A 20,000-nucleotide genomic window follows, 5' to 3' on the forward strand; every position below is an offset into this window, starting at 1 on the left:
AAATACACTACAAATTATGTATTAAGATGCAGTTTTGGAGGCCAGGCCAGTTATCACCACTGCAAAATGTGCAAGGCGCCCAAGTCGATAATCTTAAACAATTATGCTTATTTTGTTGCTCGGAAACTACATCAAATCGATCAAACAGCAGTGCCCAGAAACCAGCACTTATTGATTATATTAATTATGTTATAGACACAGTATGAATAGGGATACATTTTTTTACCCGCTAGATAATATTAGAATAATATAAGCATAATGACACAACCCTCTCTACCCCTCTCCCTCTCCCTCCCTCTCCCTCTCCCTCTCCCCCTCTACCTCTTCGTTTGGGAGTCTCAACTTAATTTTGCAGCTGCAGTCCGCCAACCTGAAGAAGAATCACCAAATACGTGACCACAACGCTTGCCGCCTGCAAATGAAGACATTATGGCGTTATCATTTTCCCATTCTTCACAGAAAACGTAAATTATTTGCAATGTATTGTGACTCAAGTGTCTATAATCCAAAGACCGAGGAGGACTGCGACGAACCGTTACTAGCGATGGGTAGTCCAGTGTGTACCATCCGCACATGTCGAATTTTCTAAGCGGTTGAAGGCAGGTGATGACGTGATACACCTAAAAATAATAAAAATAATAATATCAATAATAATAATAATAATAATAATAATAATAATAATAATAATAATAATAATAATAATAATGTACATTTAGGGTATGTTGTGATAGGCTCCTGTGACATCAGTCAAATTGTGGCTTGTCTGTTTATTGTGCTTCTAAACTACTCCTTGTGAACGAGGGATGGCCGGGGTTACCACATCCACTGGCAGTGCGCGGGAATCGAACGCAGGTCAGCAAGACTGTCAGACAAGAACGCTACCACTAAACAGCACCATTGTGACTTTGACTTTGACAACTTTATTTTGATAAAAGGATTACATCTCAAAAAGGATGTGGTAACGTAGGTTATCCTCGTCCTTTTCTCAGTAAGTCCCGGTGTGGGCTCAGTGAGGTATAACGGTAATGAAAACTGACATTCTATCCCAGCTGGTAACACTTAAGGATAAATCGTAACCTTTGCTAAATTAAATGTATTCTGCCCTAAAGTATTAAGCGCACATAACCGTCTTTAAGGCTTTTGAATGCTTACCTGGGCCTTCGCGTCAGCACTGGCAAAGTTGCAGCTTAAGTTCTGTAGGGTCTCTACGGCGTCGTTCACCTGCATGTAAAATACATAATGTAGTTTTTTTGTTTATATTTTTATATACCCCAGAAAATAATTAGGTTATAATGGAAATGGATGTTGGCAGCCATGTACTAAATCAACTTTAAACTGGTACTTGATTAGTGCGTGTAAAGAAAGGAAGCAGTATGTATAACAAGTTTTGCTTTACACATGTCGAAATTCAATGCCAAAAGCTAAATTTATCACACAGCGTAAATAATGCAAATGACCAATACACTGTGTATTTGACGCAAAACTGAATTGTATTTTACACTATAGATGCCTAAAATAAGTGTTCAAAGTTCGTTGGACACCAATAAAGAGACACCCGATTGTGTATTTCAGTTGCAGTTCTTAGCATTCTCACACTAGAGGCATACAGTCTGATGGAAAGAACACTACTGGCAATGCTATTGACCTTTCAAAGTAGGTTCTCCCCCAAAAAATCCTGGCGCTGCAGGCCCCTGATGATGTCCAGGGGCAGCGCCCCGGTGGGGGAACAGGGGGCGAAGCACCCGAAATCACCTGGATTTTAGCAGTTTTACAGAGATAAACAATTTCTGCACTAAAATCTCAATCATTTTTATTTAGATAATATATGACGTAAAGTTTATTTTATTTAGAACACCAGACTCCGCCGTAGCCCTCTCAGTTGCAGGGGGTCAGTGTTCTCAATAACTGGGCAATTAAGAAATTGCTGTGTGTATGCTTACAGGGAATGTCCTCGCACGTTGAGGAGTGGGGAGCGGAAGTTGGGTCCTGTACCCCTCCAATTCTGAGTGGGGTGTGGCGATTGCCCCCCCCCCTTTTTTCTACGGCTTTGTAGCTGACCCGCTTTATTTGATACTAAATAGTCCTGTGTTATGTTTGTCAGCAATTTCATGTTGTTGCTTAAATGAAGTAGACTATTGGTATTATTCATCTTAAACAATTCACTAACATCTAACTCTGTACGTAAAAACAAAACTACAACATAAAAAAAAACGCAAACACACATAGATATAAACAAAAAAGAAAAAAAATCGCGCTTACTCTACGACTCCATATCTTACATTCATTTTGTGTAAACAAATATTAATCGATTGTTATGCTCTTCATGACAAGTTTGAACTTCACTTTATGCTAGCACTCTCGCTCAAAACACAGATGTCAGAAAAGGCGTCATCGTAGAAAGTAATTTTGCCCCCTCTGGCCCGCCGCTGTTGGGTACACAAGGCAGCAAATTGAACATTTTAGCGCTATTTGCCGTACACGCACACAGACAGACACCCTCACGCGACAGGTAAACAAGCCCAACGGTTCGTGTGCGTGTGTGTGTGTATGAATGGATGAGTGGCTGCGTATGTATATTGCATATGTTTATTTTACTAATTTGACGGTGCACTGTTTATACACATAGTTTTAATATAGCAATGTACATTTTCATGTGAAGGACACGGAGTATATACATTGTTCTCGTAATGACTATGGAAAACTATAAATATGGCAGCACTTCATGTAATTAAAAAACTGTATAAATACTTTATAAAGTGTTTCAAAATATCGCTTAACTATAGCCAAACTGCCGTTTTCGAAAAAAAAGAAACGGACACCCACTCCCCATGAATAAATGATAATAAATAAACAATAGTAATAATAACTGACATACCAAGACTTTACTGCATCTAACTAAGTCACAGGAGATAAACAGAGTCTAATGTACTCTGATTCGCTCTTTTACTTAGCCTTGTACTTTTTTTACTTTCTTTTACAAAACTCATGCTATATTTCCATGGATTTCTGCCGCTTTTCAAGTCTGGCGAATTGTGATAATCTAGTTTGAGTTGCTAGTTTTCCTTCTGATACGGGCCAGAGTATAGTTGAATGTCTTGAAGGCAGGAATATCTTTAAAATGTTTAATCTCATATAGACCAGATTTTGTTTTACGCCATTTTTAGGGAGATCAACTAATTGAATTATATGCTGTATTTGATGTATATTCTCTCTAGATTGTTCTGGTATATTTACTGTTTCTTTTCAACGTATGTAATGAGCTCCTTTCAATCACACACAGAAGAAATGGCCATACAATAAAATGTAGAAAAAGTAAGAATGAGAATGAATATCTTCACAATAGAAGAGATGTACTTGACTGGTTTCGAATATATCTATTTCTGACAAAGATATATTCAAAACCGGTCAAATAATCTCTGTGACGATAGATATTCATTCTCATTCTTACCTTTTCTACATTCGTCAACATAAATACGGTTCATAGGTTTGTTCTATCTCGAAACATCGAAGCCAAATACAAGCATGGGATACGTGCTATCAATCAGACAATACAACATGATGCTATTTCTGGCTCCAGCATAATAAATTGGTCTTTAAAAACGATTATAACAGAGACTGCGATGCATCTATTTCTGCTAAAGAAAATTATTGCCAGAGAACAGTCTCCCTGACACTGCATCTCACAAATCGCATCAAAACAAATGATCTACATCAGGGAATCATAACACGAGTGCACGACTCACCTGGTCATTGCACGACTGCCCGACGTTGTAGAAGAAGTATATCAGCGAGAGGCCTACGAAGAACAACAGAACAGTTCCTCCGTTCACCAGGAAACCTCGGAAGGATGCGTAGGACATAGCGATGGCCAGACCGATGCACACGGTGATCAGCGCAGTCACAGAAAGGAAAAAACTGCGCACCACTTTGCCTCGAACGTTACTCAGCTGGAGGGAAACAACAACAATGGTCTGTATCTTCGCGAAAGATGACTTCGTGAGATTCTGTTTCGTATAATTTGGATATTGGGCTGAGGATGGATGCACACCCATACACAGAAGTTTTGTGTTGTTTCAACAGGTCCAAATGACCAGTATTCGTCGTAAATTAAAGAGAAACGAGAGAGTGGGATGAAGAAGGGAAGGGGGTGGAGGCAGTCAGACGGTGTAGGTGGCAATGAGCAGATGATAACTAGCTGACATATTAATGGCACCATCCGATGTTATAATAGTTGATATAATCAAAAGCCATTTGCAGGAAAAAGAAAAGTAATTGGCTATGGGGTATTCCGGTACGTATTCTTTGTTTGATTCTCTATCTCTTACACACACACATATACATATATATTCATATTTGTGTGAGTGTGTACCTCTTCCCCCTCTTTTTATTTCCATCTCTGGAAGAAGGGAACACACACACACGACCGCGCGCGCGCGCGTGTGGAGAGAGACAGAGACAGAGACCAACTCATAACCCATTACCTCTCTCTTTGTATAATAACATAATAGAAATGATAACAATACTGAAATTGATAACAATGTTTGCCACTAAAATGGCAAACATTGGCCATGCAACCATTGCCACTAGGTTCGCCCCCAACCCATCCTGCTACCCCCTCCTCTTCCCTGCTACCCCTCCCCCTCCCCCTCCCTCTCCCTCCTTGTCTCTTCTTTACTTAGGATATGATGAATACCGCGCCATCTTTGGGCGACGCCTGAAAATACGGGCCAAGCTGCGAGTGTATGTAGACTTCTGCTTTTCAGTATGCAGTAAACTATAGATGAAAAGAAAAAAAAAACGTTTATGGAAAGATCAGTAGGTCTTGCAACCACTAAGCACCCAATTCCAAGCATCACTAGTACAAATTACATCATAATCTTGGCCAACAATTGTTCTCATGACAAATTACCGTATTTCTTAAAGGTTAACATCGTTATATTATCAACCGGCGTGCCACAGCCGTCTTAACACTGTATACACCAAACTCGCAATGTTCACAGATCCAGAACAAGTCAAGTGTGTCCAATTATCTATATAAAAAAAAAAAAAAAACATTTACGACAGCAGAATATTTTGGCAATGGTCAAGAGAGAAGGAACGATCACTTTTGGTCTGCACAGAATCACGAGAGAAATGCTGATAATGAAAGGATGAAATAGATAGCAATAAAGATTTATCAGCATCATCGATCGTTATCATAATAATAATGGTAACGTTAATAATAATTATAACAAAGAGATGATGTAGATAACGCAATAATAATGATAAGGATAATAATAGTAATATAGATGATAATTATTATAATAATAATGATAAAAGGTGATAATGATGGCGATAATGATAATGATGATAGTAATATGGTGATAATGATGGCGATAATGATAATGATGATAGTAACATAATAATGATAATAAATGCGCATGCCTGGAACGAACTTAAAAATGAAGTCCCGTTGTCTCTGTAAGTCCGTTTCCAGATGACTGGCGCTATTTCTTTTCACAATTGCATTTAATATATTCTTTCTATCCTAATAGTTGTCACATGGTAAACTGTTATTATAAAATTCAAGATAAGACTTCCCAGCCATTATGTCGATGGACCATAACAGTTTCGTAAAATGTTTGTTATTTCTTGTGAAAGTTGACATAAGAATTATTTCAAATTACTGTGCAACATAGAATACAATAAAATACAAGGAACAAAAGCAGAAACAGAATATCTATATAAAAAATGTCCTTTCCTTTTTTGTATTATTATTATTATTATTATTATTATTATTATTTTATGAGTTATGATTGTATGCATTATCGTTACTATGATTCTTATTATTGCCTTTTTGATCATAAGGATTATACAAATAACAATAAATATAATGATCATGAATATGGTCTCACTAGTGATAATAATGATAAAACTACAACGGTAAAGATGATGATCCCATCACCATAGCAACCTCACACACTAGTGTTACCAGTTGAGAATGCCTACAAGGGACTATGCTGACTATGCTCTTCATCTTTCATCTGCCTCTTACTGTAGGTGAGTGTGAATAGAAGGCAGGTTGTGTTTGAGGTTATGGCTGATCGCGGTGTGTTTTGTTCGTCCATGTGTGTGTTCACGATGATTGGGTGTCTTCGTGCAAGAGATAACTACCTTGCGCACTTCCTGCTCCAGGGTGTGAAGAGGAGCCAGGTCCTCCTCGCGCCCCTCGGCCCGGCTGTCGTCGAGCGAGCCTTCGATGCAGGCGACCACCGCGTCTTCCACCCTTCGCTGGACCTGCTGAGTCAGCAGACGCGGCAGCTTCCTGAAGAGCACAATCACGCACCCCATGGACAGGAAGACAAACACTGAGTAAACGATCAGGTAAATGATCTCCGCGACGACGAGGGTCCCGACCAACGAGTAGTAGACGGCGGAGAAGACCACGAGGCAGGCCATCAGCACCAGGAAGGCGATGTCGGTGGCTTCCCAGTTCAGCCCCTTTTCTCCTTCTTCCTCCAGCACTGCGGGAAGGTCTCTCAACATCGACACCAGCCTCTTGCTCCTCAGCATAACCAAGATGGGCGTCACAACCTGGCAAGTTCCCGCCAAGATGAGCGAGATGCCAAACGCCCAGCCACCGACGTCTTGGGTGACGAGGCTAAGAAACACTTTCGCCGTCTGAAGGTAATTGCCACAAATTAGGAACAGCTGCACGAAGATGTCCCACAAAAGGAGTTTCATGCTGAAGATCGGATTGCAGATGTTCTTCCTGCACCAGTAGGGAAAGAACCCAAGAAGCGCTATGGCCACGAACAAGATTCGAAGCTGCCGGGACCCGCGGAATGAGTGCTCGACCACCATTGTCAGTGATAATCTCTTGGCCGTAGTTATGCCACTGAACAGCTGCTGGAACGTCAATGAAGCACCACTAAACTACCACCTAATCGCCGTTGACATATTACTGAAGACTGAAGAACGCTGAAGTAGGACTCTCAGAGAGCAACCTGTGAGCAGCGACGGTCTCGATAGAGTAACTACCAACGGTATTCCAACCCCATTCACTACTCATTGATTTTGCCGTTCACTTGCGTACGCCCTCCGCCGTGTCTTTGGCTTGTTGAAGAATGATGGCATTAACTTCTAAGTGATGTCGTGAACGTTACTGCTCTACAAACCCTAGGAATGTCGATAAAGACATTGGTCATAATTGCAAGTGAAAAAAAAACTGTCCTCATTACATCCTATAAATTTTCTTCTGGAATGCAAAATAAAAGTTCCCTAAAGTTGTTTGATTATATTATTGAGCACTCACATTCCCTCTTTTTCACAGCAAAAGGTGGTATGAAAACGGTTTTGTGTTCGTTGTGTTTGTTAGAGAATCAGAATAACATGCGGATATAATTTCTAATATAAATGAAGACGAAAAAACGAAAAAAAAAAATTGTAGATGCGAGTTCTCTGACAGTATGAGAAATGAAACCTGAGAATTCAAATCAATTTTCATATATTTTCATAGGTATTCGTGTCATCAAGTGCAGTATTTATGCTCAACAAACTGTAAAAAAACAACGAAGGGAAGAACAATAAAACACGAATATACCGAAGGTGTTGTCGCTGCACTGATTCTTCAGGGCCTGGCGAAGCGATACAGCGAAGAGGCCCTGGGCATATGCATCTATTTTCTTATTCTTATTTTGTATTATTTAAGAGTCTCATCATACTTTGTTTTTTAACCTGACGATGCTAAAGTTGACTTGTTATGTTTTGGTCTACGGTTGGCATAGAACTTCCTTTGTCTAAAAAAAAAGTTTTAATTGCATCGTTTTCCTTTCTTTCGCTCTCTCCGTCTCGGGCTTTCTGTCTCTAAGTAACTTTTTTATGTATATATATATATGTATATGTATATATATATATATATATATATATATATATATATATATAAAGCCCTCCCTTTATCTATCTGTTTATTTGTCTGCCTGGCTATCTAGGCGTTTTCAGGCTTTATCTAATTTTTTCTCTATATATCTTAATTCATCTTTCTTTCTCTAATTATACATACATACACACACACACACACACACACACACACACACATATATATATATATATATATATATATATATATATACATTATATATTCGTGTGTGTGTGTGTGTGTGTGTGTGTGTTTGTGCGTGTGCCACACTTAAAACTGTAGCTTCGCGCTTTTGTCTTCACCATGCAGGTGGCTGCGCAAAATTGTCGAACTGCCATTTCGCAATATTTCGCGTTTGTTACTAAGATTCGACCCAAGACATATAGCATGGTTGTTATTCCTCTTATGAATACCGGCCTGAGTATCACTTGTCGCGGAAAGTGCTAAGGCCTACCCGCCTGTATAATTTGCGGACAAGACATTTTGAACCTGTGGACCCAATGCATAACCAAATGTACTAAAGTTTTACAAGTGTCTCACAAGTAATGTGGTTCCTTTTCCGTCTATTGTTAGTTTTTTATTCACAATTGGAATTAAAATCAGCCTTATTTTTATAGGACTCGACTCGAATCTTATAAACCGTTTTCACTCGTGTCGGCAATTCTTTGCGAGCAGGGAAACCACACCCCGCTTCTTCAGCAGTGTACCCAGGTTGAGAGGTTTCCAAGCGGCTGACTTTGGCCACTTATGAAGGCCCTATCACACTAGCACTTTTTCCGTCAATTTCTGGGGTTCCGTTTGAATTTGAGGCTTTCTGCAAGGATCGTCTACAAACGGAACGCCTCCCAGACCAAGACGGTTACGACCATTTCCGTCTGACTAATTTCCGTGTTGATCTTGTGCTATTAATAAATTAGGATGAGTGAATGTAAACATAAGCTAATGTTTTAGAACATTCGTATATACAATATACATCAAAATATTTCTTTAAAATAACGTAATATGTCAGAATTTGTGTGTGATTCCCGGGACCTAACTCCGATAGCGCCATGTTTGTTTAAATTATTTTCATACGGAGTTCATTTGGAAACGCAAAAAATAATGACGGAAAAAGTGCGTGTGATATGGGTACACGTTTTATCCATACAAGTTTTGCCAGCGGTTTTCCTGCGTGCCCTCGCCACTCACTTCCCAAATATGTACACTGTTACATGATTTGATAATTATATTTGCCTAGGGGACTGACGCCTTATTGCTTGATCGAAACATGTTATATGCAGGAGCAGCAGTATGAAAAGTAATGCGCAAACAAAACTTTAATTTGGTACATGACATTCAATATGTTTAATTTCATTAAATATTTGATTTAATATCAGCTTCATGTAACATAACATAATTATCTGTAAACAATAACATGGGTACAAGTGAATTTTTATCATTAAATGCAACCACAATGGTGCAATGAGAATGACTATAGATTTTCTCACCGACTATCACTAGGCTGCGTCCGGAATTGCTCTTTTCATTAATTCTGTCGGAGAATCTGCTAAAAGTGTATATCGCAGTGAACTTTAGGGCGTGCAGTCCAAAAATATAAGCTTATGTTAACAAGAGTAATACTTGTATTCTTTTCTGGGTTTGAGGGCTCCGTCGGAGTTAAGGCACATTGACACATATCAGTGGCGTGTCAGTGCCGCGTCCGACCAGTCCGTCAGTGTCGGTGAAAAAAAAACATCGTTACTTTGAATTCGGCCGACGCTTTCACATGCCCGGCGCAGTACCGTGTTTTGACTCTGTGTCAGTTCCGTCTCCGTGCCGTAATTTTGTATATCGTCGCCAACGATATTTTTTTATCTTTCACGGACGTCGGATCCGTGCTGTGGGCTTCTCCTCAAAAATGAATCATGAATTTAGCTTTTTTTAATATACTGTATAGCAAAATAAGTGCCTTAAGATTTGTTTGTTGTTAAGGAAAATCTCCTGTGTGGATAAGAATAGATAAATACAATGAATAACCATACTACAAAATATTTGTATTATTCAACTTCAAACAAACTGCTAATCGTCCCATAGCCTTTATCCAGCGAGTCTAGCTTATTCAGGTGAACCTGCGTTTTACTGACCAATAGGATGAATTTATTTTAGTTATTCTGAAGTGCTGGAAAAATGTTCCATCATCAATTAATTCATTGAATAGGTTAGCAAACTCTCCTTTACTCTCTCATTTCTTCCAGGTTTCATGTGCCTATCTTCTTTTCTTCAGCTTATGTTCAGCCAGTTCCACCTCATCAAGAAGTCAGAGTCACTACGGATATGTGTGAAAAGACGTTACTGAAGCGTCACGGATTTCGCATTTACTAGACTAACACAGCAATGATAAGCTACTGATGTGTGTGAATCGACCTTTAACAAGTCATCTGTCCGAGCTGGAAGAGCAGTTCAGAGCGCTGTGTGAATTTAATCGGAACAAGAGATGGATTCATATCTTTATTCCGAAATGGTTAATGGTTACAAAGCAAATTAAATGGGCTAAACATCAAAGTTCATCTATCACTGAAGGAAAGTGTGGCGGCGAAAAAGACAAGGAACAATATGTCACAAGTAAGAGTACAGGAGTTGAAGATAGCATGGTATTGAAAGGGTTAAAAAGGGGTAGAATGGGCGTGTACAAATGGGTTAAGGAAAGGATTAGCAAATGGAGGATATGCATGCGTCTGAGGAGGAGAAAGTTGTCAAAGGAGGTATGGGAGGGATTAGCAAAAGGGGGAAAGGAAGGTTAAGGGCGATTAGATCATAAAGCAGTTTTAGGAGAAATGTCAGGACGGGGAGGATCCAGTGAACGGTATTGCGACGAGTCATATATGTGTATCTATGGGAGTGGAAAAGGATAACAGGGAAAGAACGGGGGAGGTGGCGATGCAGATGAAACAAGAGGGGGATGGTAGGTGTTGGGAGGAAGGGAGAGGAACGAGGAGGATGGACGTTGGCAGCCACTTTGAGTGTCAAGGGAATGGGAGAGGAGAGTCTGGAGGATGGATGGGTTATAGGCATGTTATCTTGGGCCATGATTAGATAGTTGATTGGGGAGGTCTGAGAAACAAAGATTATCTTATATGGGGGGAAAAGAAGGGGCAGAGGAAGAGGTGGGTGTTGGAGAGGATGCAGGAGGAGATGGAGTGGAACGTTTAGATTGTCCGATGTAATAAGAGCGAGGAGGGAGGAAATAAGTACTGGGGAAGTAGAGATTGGAGTGTCTGGATTTAGAATGGGTAAACAAATTGGCTGAGAAAAGGAGTAAGAGGAAGAGATACTGAGGGAGATGTAGGAATATTTTGGGTAGAAGGTAAGGAAAGGTCATACAGCATTATGACAAAGTATTGTGGCAAAAAGATGAAAATGAATTTGCAATTAGGAAACAATGTGTTAGAAGTCAAAGGTTGTAGAGCACTGTAGGTTAGTATGGTAGTGAAAAGGATAAAGAGGGAATAGTAAACGGAGTACGATAGCCGTTCAGGACTGAGACAAAGCCAGCCTTTCATCCTTTCAGCGTGGCTTTCACATCTTAGGAAGTGGATAGAAGGGGATGAAGAGAAGGAAAAGTAAAGGTGGAGAAGACGAGACAATGCAAAATTAGTTGAGGGAAGGGCTGATGTCCAAGATAGGGGTGATCCCCTACATTGGGCCTCAGTCTCAGTGTCTTAAGCCCCCACCCCCACGAGAGCAACGAGCAAGGAATTGGAGGGGGGGGGGAGGCAAACCCAGCCTTTTATCCTTTCATATCTTTGGAAGTGGACAGAAGGGGTTGGAGAACAGAAAGTGGAATAAAAAGACCTTGCAAAATTGGTTGAGCCGAGGTCTGAGGACCAAAGATATCCCAACAGTCCTTCAGACTTGTTAAGGGGTTATTGACCCTACATGATATAAAAATTTAGAAGTACTGGTCAATCCATTTCTTCATTATACAAAAGGGAGCACAATTCAAGCTGGCTGAATCTTTTTATACCAGATGAAAGACCAACTTGAGTGACGTCCTAATTCTGAAAATTTTGGTTTAAATGTGTAGTGTCACAGCCCAATAAGGATTAAAGTAGGCTTCTACTTTGCATCAGATTTTCAAAGCGGTCTTCTCATGGTTTTTATACCTTTGCACCATTGTATTATTCTGCTATTCACATTGCAGATTCCAGGTAGTATAAGCATAATGCAAATCCATAATATTCTTTATTTAACATTTTGTCTTGTATAGTTCGATTGGAAAATACTTAACGGTAAAGGATGTATCTGCTAAATAACATTCACAATACAGATATTCCTTTAACAGGAAAAACATTTATAAAACCCAATACTACTGTACAAGCCTTAGCAAAAGGTATTTCTTGTTTGAAAGAATGAAAAGGTTACACAAAAAGCTTGAAACACTTGTCTAAACTTTATTTACGCAACAAGAGCGGAGGCAGTAGATGACTCATATTTCCAGTTGGGGGCCAAGACTGCACGGGACTTGTAGTAACGGCCAAGACGGTGAATACGGGACTCTACAAGAATAAGCCTGAACTTGGCGTCACGGTCCTTCCTGAAAGTGACAAAGAAAAAGATACATTAGGCATGTTCTCGAACCAATCTAACTGGCTCTATGAAACTTTGTATAAAGATGTGGACAATGAAACAGAAATGGTGATGTGTTAAGAAGAGAAAACCTTGTTTCTGATCCACAGGGAACTATCCACAGAGGAAAGCACTAGAATATCCAAGGAAATAATAAATGTATAATAAATACAGCCGAAGTCTGGTTTCAACTGTGTAGCTTGTTTGCAAGAAGATTAGATTGCATTTCAGGCATTACTTCATACATTTGATTCTTACCTTGTCCTCTCAAGATGCTTCCTGATGGCAACAGCCTTCTTGATAAGGTGATACAGATCCTCAGGGATATCAGGAGCCAGACCCTTGGCCTTCAGCACACGCAGAACCTTGTTGCCTGTGACAAAGCGCACCTGGGCGACACCATGGCTATCTCGGAGCAGGACACCTGGGGAAGAAAATATTTTCATAAATATACACAAAAAAATACAAGAAAAACAACTTGTCTGAATCTTTGCTTTTAATGTTAAATATTTATTACTGACAAACAAAACCTATTTTGATAACCTTGTACCTTTATAGTAATAGCATATTAAGATTCAATGAGTTTTATCTTAACATCATATCAACAAAAACTCAAGTGAAACTTAGCTAACGCTATACATTTCATATAAGTGAAACTGAATTTTTCTAAACTACACATTCTATCAAATATCTATATTGTATCTACACAGGATATTTCACAAATTCACATTTCCTTTTTAATGGGACTACCATAGCATACATTACGAGCACTCAACTTTTTAACTTTAATGGTGCAAATTTCGTATGATTAAAAAATGCAACATCTCAACTTCCACTTACATTTATCAAAAAATAGAACAAGAAAAATTGAATAATTGTAATATTCAATGTGTAAAAACACAAAAATGGCTATCATCCCTCTCAACAAACAACTGCTTGGATTAAATTTAATGGATCTCATTAGCTACAAACAAATTTAAAAGCAAAGAGAACACAATATGTAAACTCCACATTTGTAATACTCTGATTCTGGACACTGCCTTTATCTTTTTTTAATTACTTTTTATCTATCTATCTATCTATTTTACAAAATGTGAAATCTATATCAATTTGTTTATATGCAATATCACTACAAACAGCTACTAGCTACTATATAATTGGAGATATATACAATTAAATTTGGGGAAGCTGTTCAAGAATAGGATAACTGCCCAGAATTAGAGTAGATAACTCAAGGTTAGGGCCATTAGGAACAAATAACTACTTGCTGTAAATATAATCTCCACAAATAAAAGTAAAGCTACAATCCTTTAACCTAATTTGCAATTTGCAGCCCAGTGATGACGTAGCCTAACACCTCACTCCAGTAACAGTAACCCATCTTGCACATTGTCAAGTAGGGTTTGCAGACATCCCTTGCAATTCATTTGCAAAGGAGGAACTAGTCCTAGCTCTTGTCTTGCCAAATATATCTGGGACAGGGTTGGTCAGCTTCAAGATTATTTAGGCCATGACATCGTTTCTCGCCATTCTATTCTAGACATGTAAAGACAAGCAAGACACTTGGTAAAGGATGAAAAAACAGCAATTGGATATTCTGATGAAATGACCTCTGATTTATTTTAAGGAACTAGTCAAAGTAATACCTTGCAATAATACTGTGTGTGTGGTGCAGTCACTGAGGTGCATTAGGAAGTTATACTAGTTAGGCTTCATTTGTTCAATATATGTACATCTTAACCCTTTGGACCTGGATGATGTTGCAGTCACATCAAGGAAAAACTTGGGCAGCTGCCCGGGTGATGTGAATATGCTATCAACTAGGCAAACTGGCCACGGCCCGGGTGGCCCAAACTGCCATCATGAGTGCTGGCAAGGGTGATGGTAAAGACTCGCCATGAATGAACAAACCTCTTGGAGTGTGATTCAACTCATTTGGCACTTAGAAGGGGGCTTTAACATTATTCCTATCGATAAACGAATGTGGAATATAACGAGCATAAGCAGTGATTGGAAGAGCACCAGCTCCAGGGAGGATGCCATTTCCATGCTGCGCACCGTATTCCTGGCCACTGTGACCGGTGGTGCAGGTTGTATTGTGTAAAATTGAAAATTAAAAAAAAAGGGACAACCAAATATTCTTTTTTTCTTCTTGCAGTGAGCTATTTACTACAGAGATATGGAGTCTGTCCAAGGAAAATAAGTAATTACCATCTGCATAAGAAACCAAAAGACAAATATGGACATTGGAAAATAACAATAAAGCTAAAGTACTTCTAACAAAAATTTTCAAAAGGGAGGCACAATTGTCACCGCTCATGGGTGTCCGTGCGTGCCTGGCCTACACGCAGCACACCCAGGATGTTGGCCACGTGCATAGCCCATTGCCTGGGGTTTTCAGCTCCATGATTTCCATCATGCAATCGGATCCAAGGGGTTAAGAGAAGTGTCAGTGTCAGATGTCCTGGTTAATCTTCACAGTATGGATGCACTAAGTCAGGCCAAATTGAAGAGTCTTAAGAGGACAAGGTGGACAAAATTGCAGCCAATGGTACAAGCAATGGTATAGGTTATAGGAGAGCAACACTGAGATAGAGGGGAAATGGATGACAGTTTAAGCTGCAACGGCCTCACATTTAGCATAAAATGACATTCACTGCATATCACCGCTCAGATTAAGTCCATATCATCCTCACACAGCCAGAGTTCTTAATGTCTGTTTTTCTATAGGCTGGCATAAAGTGCTAATGGGGGGGGGGGGGGGGTAGAAGGTAGGAAAGGTTAGGTTGGGTGTTTGGGTTTGCAGGATACCCTGCTTTTGGGATTTAGTTTTTGGTTGGTTCATCACTCTCAGTAACAATTAACCATGAAATAATCTGCCAAAATGAACAGTAATGCCACAAATAAATGAAAAAGATATCCAATCAGAGGAACTTCTGATTAAATTTTGTGAGAGTTGGTCTAACTAAAAAGTTTATCCGTACCGTAAAGCATTAGCACATTCCATCTCAATAATTATGTGCACAATACTGTTATCAATAATAAAGCTCCCTTTCTTTGCACTATCCATTTTCCTTAATAATTGTGCATCGCACAGATTGAGGAAAATGGATGCCGGCATCTTACAGAGCATAAAAAATGGAGTCCTACACACAGGTACAGCTACTGTAACCTCATATTTACAGAAAAAATGAATATACTAACTGCATATCACCACTCAGAGACCAAGTCCACAACACTTTCATACAGGCAATTCTTAGCATCTATTTTCTATACGTTGGCACAAAGTGCCAATAAAGGGGGGGAGCAGGACCTTGCCCCTCCTGTCTAGGGAATAAATAGAAGGTAGGAAAGGTTATGCTTTGGTTTTGGGTTCATACGATACCCTGGTAACAGATACCCATTTTCTGCTGGCTTACAAGGCCTCCCTGGCAATCAAGAACTATTTCAAAACAGTGCCTAAACATTCCTGCCACTGCATGACTTGGCTGGACTTGAAATGCTCTGGCTTTTGTTTTTGCTCATTCTTTCAGGCACCTGAATGATTTAAATTCATTGCACTTTAATACATTTACTCAAGATCAGAAACCATATACATTTCCTGGAGCATCCATTTGTAATTCCTTGAAGTCAACTAGTTATGAAGTTAAAGTTACCAAATTAATGTAAATATTCAGAGTACCTTCACCTGATCAATCACAATGATAGCAGTATTTATGGAATATTCTCACTACCACCCAAATATATAGAAATAATGTCAGGGGAAACCTCCATCACCCACAATCCAAAAGCAGGCGAGGGCAACAATGGTAACAGGGAAATTCAGGGGTAAATAATGAATAACATACAGAATTGGTCAATATATAGTCATATGCATGAGGAACAGCCAGCCTCCCATGTGGGGTTGCTGCCCCCAACCCCCGGTCCTGGACAACTAAGGATCCATCACCTCTGTGCGGAAGGATAATGTGTAGATCAGACATCAGGCGCACCTGCACGCAAGTCATACACTACCCTGCCATGAATTCGGTGGGGGTCACAGGACAGCAGAGCCTCCTCCATTGTACAAAACTTATTTTGAATGTGTAATCAGTGACATTTTGTATGTACTTCATATTTACACTACAATTTCCCTAGTACCTTCCAAGCCCTCCCCTGCTAGGGCCAAAAATGTGGTGGTTTCTGGGGGTTCCACTGCATGATTCCTACAAGTGCAGTAAAGGAAAATCCATCCATACAAAAATTGCAATTGGTTATGTGAACATATTCTAAACATTTACCCTTGCTAATTCAAGCCAAGAGAGGCCTTAATCACATTCAAAGGCTTTGCTGTATGCATAAACCACATGCCACTGTATATGCAAGTTCTTTCCTCAGAAATGTTCCATTTTCGGTCTTCGAATTTCTCATTGCATTTCCAGTTCCACAAAGCACTTCAGTTCACACACGTACCACGGCCCACGTTATGCAAAACATACGCATTTGCACTTCGAATTTTTCCCACCCACCTTACACGTAGTGGCAACAGAACCCGCAAATTTACATCGCCAACTCTACAAAAACTCCACAAGCCCTACAAGATAGGCCAGCTGAAAGCCCAGCCACCCTTAAGAACGCAATTCGAGAGCCTTACCGATCTGGGAGGGAGTGAGGCCCTTCTTGGCGAGCTTGATGATCTGTTCCTCGACGTCTTCCTTGGTTAGCTTCAGCCAGTTGGGGACTGAGCGACGGTATGGCAGGGATGACTGGGAAATACCCTTTCTGCGGGAGGGAGAGAGGAGGAGGAGAGATTAGGACGCAGTCTGGAACCGAATTTCAACGGCCGTGTTTATCATCCCCGGGTATTCACGTGGTGGTTCCCTCCTCCGGAAAAGTCGGGTAAACAACGCCATTCTTTGGGCTAATGTGATTAAAATACGGATCCAAATCCTTGAAAATCTTATCCCTCGCCTTCATTACAATCCCATCCACGGTTAGGAAATCATAAAACACTCACCCTCCACTGTGCATGCGACCCATGGCGAAAAAATGTGTGGTGAGGTTTCCACGCGGACCTAATGAGAGACCGAACCTCCGGAGAAAGAAGGAGCTGCGTTAATCTCAGCGTTGCCAAGAAGAGCTCGCTCGGGGCGCTAGACTCCGGAAGGTGCTAGAAAAGCGCATAACTTGTATTTTTTTCGGGAGATTGAAATGTGACTTTTGTTTAGAAATTGTGCCTCATTAAATACAATATTATGCGAGCATAGTTTAAGATAGATCAAATAGTAGTTATCATATAGTGTTTAGGAGGTATTATATACATTATACATACCACCTTGTAACTATTCAAATCAGTCATAAATTGCAATACACCTTTAGCAACCAAAAAAATCTATGTATGCTCAAACGATAAATAAAATATTAACCTGTTAAAAGTCAAAGTGTAATGTGAATAGAAAATTAAACAAATGTTATCTGTCGATCCCACGTTATCACATTATCATGCAATCATTAGCTACTTGATTTCTTTCTATTTAAAAAGAATAAAGAAGCATAGATAATCCTTGTCCATAAGAAGTGGCCAAAGGGTCATCAAAATGTGTGAAATTCGAAAGAAAATGACCTAATCAACAGATTTGCTATATTTAGCGCTAAGTTGGTAACGCTGGCACCAGGTTCCAATAATGTCTTGATGCATTTGCTAAATGCTATTATGTTCGAAATTTATTTTAAAGAGAGAATGGCATAAACTATCTATGTTTAATTAAAAAAGGCTCTTATATTTTTATGAGAGTTTGGGATGTTTTTCCAGCTTTTTATTTATATTCTGTTGGAGTAATAACCCTATCAGGCACTGAGTCATATTTCCTAAATGTGGCTACGAGATTTGTATTGCTATTTTTCAACAAAATATATCAATTACGTTTAAGGTTTCTTGTCATCATCATATTCACAAACAAACTTTTAATGATAAAAATATTACTTGTTTTACAGCAGATGCTTTCCTAAACCCTGGTGTTCCAAATATTTTTCGCTGTCATTTGACAGGTGAAATTCTTCATGAAATCAAGAGTCTTATTACACCACAGTGTTTTTTCATTAATATAAATAACAAATTGATAAACCTGAATATTTCTAGCAGGCAGTATACATAAGTGACAAATAAAGAAAAAAATAAATATTTTTTAAAGACTTCCGCTTTCTTCAGTGGAACTTACGACCCCCAGAAATGGCCGACGCCGACTTCCAATTATGAGAGAATCCGTTGTTTATCTTTACATGGTGAAATACTAAGAGAACTAGGACTATCACCGCCTCCTTCATCTTACAGGACAGGAACCGTATATTCGGGTGTGTAAATTAGGTGTCGTTGGCGTCAGTTCGTCCGACATAAACGGGCGTCCATTGGATTGATCTGATTGTTTTGCTTAGGGAAGCTGTCTTTTCGGCTGCCAATCTTTGCTGCAAATATTTTCTGGTCCTTGCAACCTCCCGGCCCAGGCTTTGTGATGAGTTATTATCTGGATTGGTTATTTAGTGAGCACCGAGGGAAGCCATAATCGGGGGGGAAACGTCCAAAAAGTACAAACGAAACAAAGCAAATGTCATGTTAGTGTTTGTTACAGGGGCGGAACCTCGTATTTAAAGACCTCCTTTCGCTTATTGTTGTTGTTAGGCTTGTTTTATGACTATGAGGTGCGAGAGATTCCTAATGGAATGTGTTTCTTGCCTCGTTGGGTTGTGTGGAAGAGTTTGTGCTAGTTGCAGAGTTACGGGCTTTAGTGTCGAGGTTTGAGTTTGTTAGGTGTTTGTGACCCCTCGAGAGGTTTGATTTCGGAAAAGATGTTTATTTCAGTAGTTTTCAGATGAATTGGCCAGGAATTCGGGCTTACAGCAGTATTATGGGATGCTTAGATGCATGTATGTTGCGTTAACGTGGGTATTTAAATGCCGTTGGTGTCTGTGGAAGCTCAGTGCACAAACAGCTTGGTTGTGTTGTGTCTGTGGGTATGCTGAGAGAGGCAGAGACCCGGGGCTTGTTGTTGAAAGTGGTCCCTGTTATGATTTATTTGACATATTGCAGACTTTCTTTGTTTGATTCTGGGGAAGACTAGTGGTGTACTGTATGGTCCTGTGTTTGGGAGTATGTATTGACTGGATATACTTTGCTTGTGAGGGTTGTGTAAGAACGGAGTGAGTTTTTCAAGTATGCATAGAATTTTAACCCAAATGATTATTGCATCAGATGAGTAATTTCATTTTATGAAGTGAGCATATTGGAGAAGAGTTTTTTTGTTTTAAATTAAAGGTATTGTATACTTTTAGGATTATGGTTTGATATCCCATATTTCTGTAGATGTAGAAGACCTAATAGAGATAATGCTGTGATTGCATGGGTTTGATAAAATATACTAAGGAAATGCAGTTTGACAGAAGTATAATTTTGGATGTACTCTTTGTGTAATAAGGTGAATAGTTCAAGGGGCCTGTAAATTGAAGAATTCTCTCATTTCTCTTC

At 39.6% G+C, this 20,000-nt stretch overlaps 3 protein-coding genes across 3 annotated transcripts in view; 1 reads left to right on the forward strand and 2 right to left on the reverse strand.

Annotated features, from left to right (window-relative positions):
• LOC113810226 (uncharacterized) overlaps positions 1 to 4,579 on the reverse strand; it is a 4,896-nt gene extending 317 nt beyond the window's left edge. Inside the window, exons 1-4 of the mRNA XM_027361939.2 lie at positions 3,744 to 4,579; positions 1,153 to 1,221; positions 534 to 620; positions 1 to 412 (exon numbers count right to left, since the gene is read on the reverse strand). The exon at positions 1 to 412 is cut by the window's left edge and continues 317 nt beyond it. Coding sequence (XP_027217740.1) covers positions 344 to 412; positions 534 to 620; positions 1,153 to 1,221; positions 3,744 to 4,052 — 534 coding nt within the window. The 5' untranslated portion in view covers positions 4,053 to 4,579 and the 3' untranslated portion in view covers positions 1 to 343. The remainder of the gene's footprint in view (positions 413 to 533; positions 621 to 1,152; positions 1,222 to 3,743) is intronic.
• Positions 4,580 to 12,311: 7,732 nt separating this feature from the next.
• Positions 12,312 to 17,648, reverse strand: RpS13 (ribosomal protein S13). The gene is made up of 4 exons (XM_070134965.1): positions 17,499 to 17,648; positions 17,136 to 17,263; positions 12,761 to 12,926; positions 12,312 to 12,470 (listed from the first exon to the last, which is right to left on the reverse strand). Exons 1-4 carry the CDS (start codon positions 17,519 to 17,521, stop codon positions 12,332 to 12,334), a joined length of 456 nt encoding a protein of 151 aa, XP_069991066.1. The 5' UTR covers positions 17,522 to 17,648; the 3' UTR covers positions 12,312 to 12,331.
• Positions 17,649 to 18,687: 1,039 nt separating this feature from the next.
• Positions 18,688 to 20,000, forward strand: part of LOC113807006 (PHD and RING finger domain-containing protein 1-like) — a 33,412-nt gene continuing 32,099 nt past the window's right edge. The window contains exon 1 of the mRNA XM_070134966.1: positions 18,688 to 18,832. The gene's annotated coding sequence lies outside the window, so the exon portion shown is untranslated. The remainder of the gene's footprint in view (positions 18,833 to 20,000) is intronic.

Source organism: Penaeus vannamei, chromosome 20 (assembly GCF_042767895.1).
Source record: "Penaeus vannamei isolate JL-2024 chromosome 20, ASM4276789v1, whole genome shotgun sequence".
NCBI classification, from domain to species: Eukaryota; Metazoa; Arthropoda; class Malacostraca; order Decapoda; family Penaeidae; genus Penaeus; species Penaeus vannamei.

Coding starts and splice junctions, on each gene's coding strand:
- RpS13 (XM_070134965.1), bottom strand. CDS start 17,521: ATGGGTCGCATGCACAGTGGAGG. Junction 17,264..17,498: donor GGTCGCATGCACAGTGGAGG/GTGAGTGTTTTA, acceptor TCCCTCCCGCAG/AAAGGGTATTTCCCAGTCAT. Junction 12,927..17,135: donor CCTCACTCCCTCCCAGATCG/GTAAGGCTCTCG, acceptor TTTCTTCCCCAG/GTGTCCTGCTCCGAGATAGC.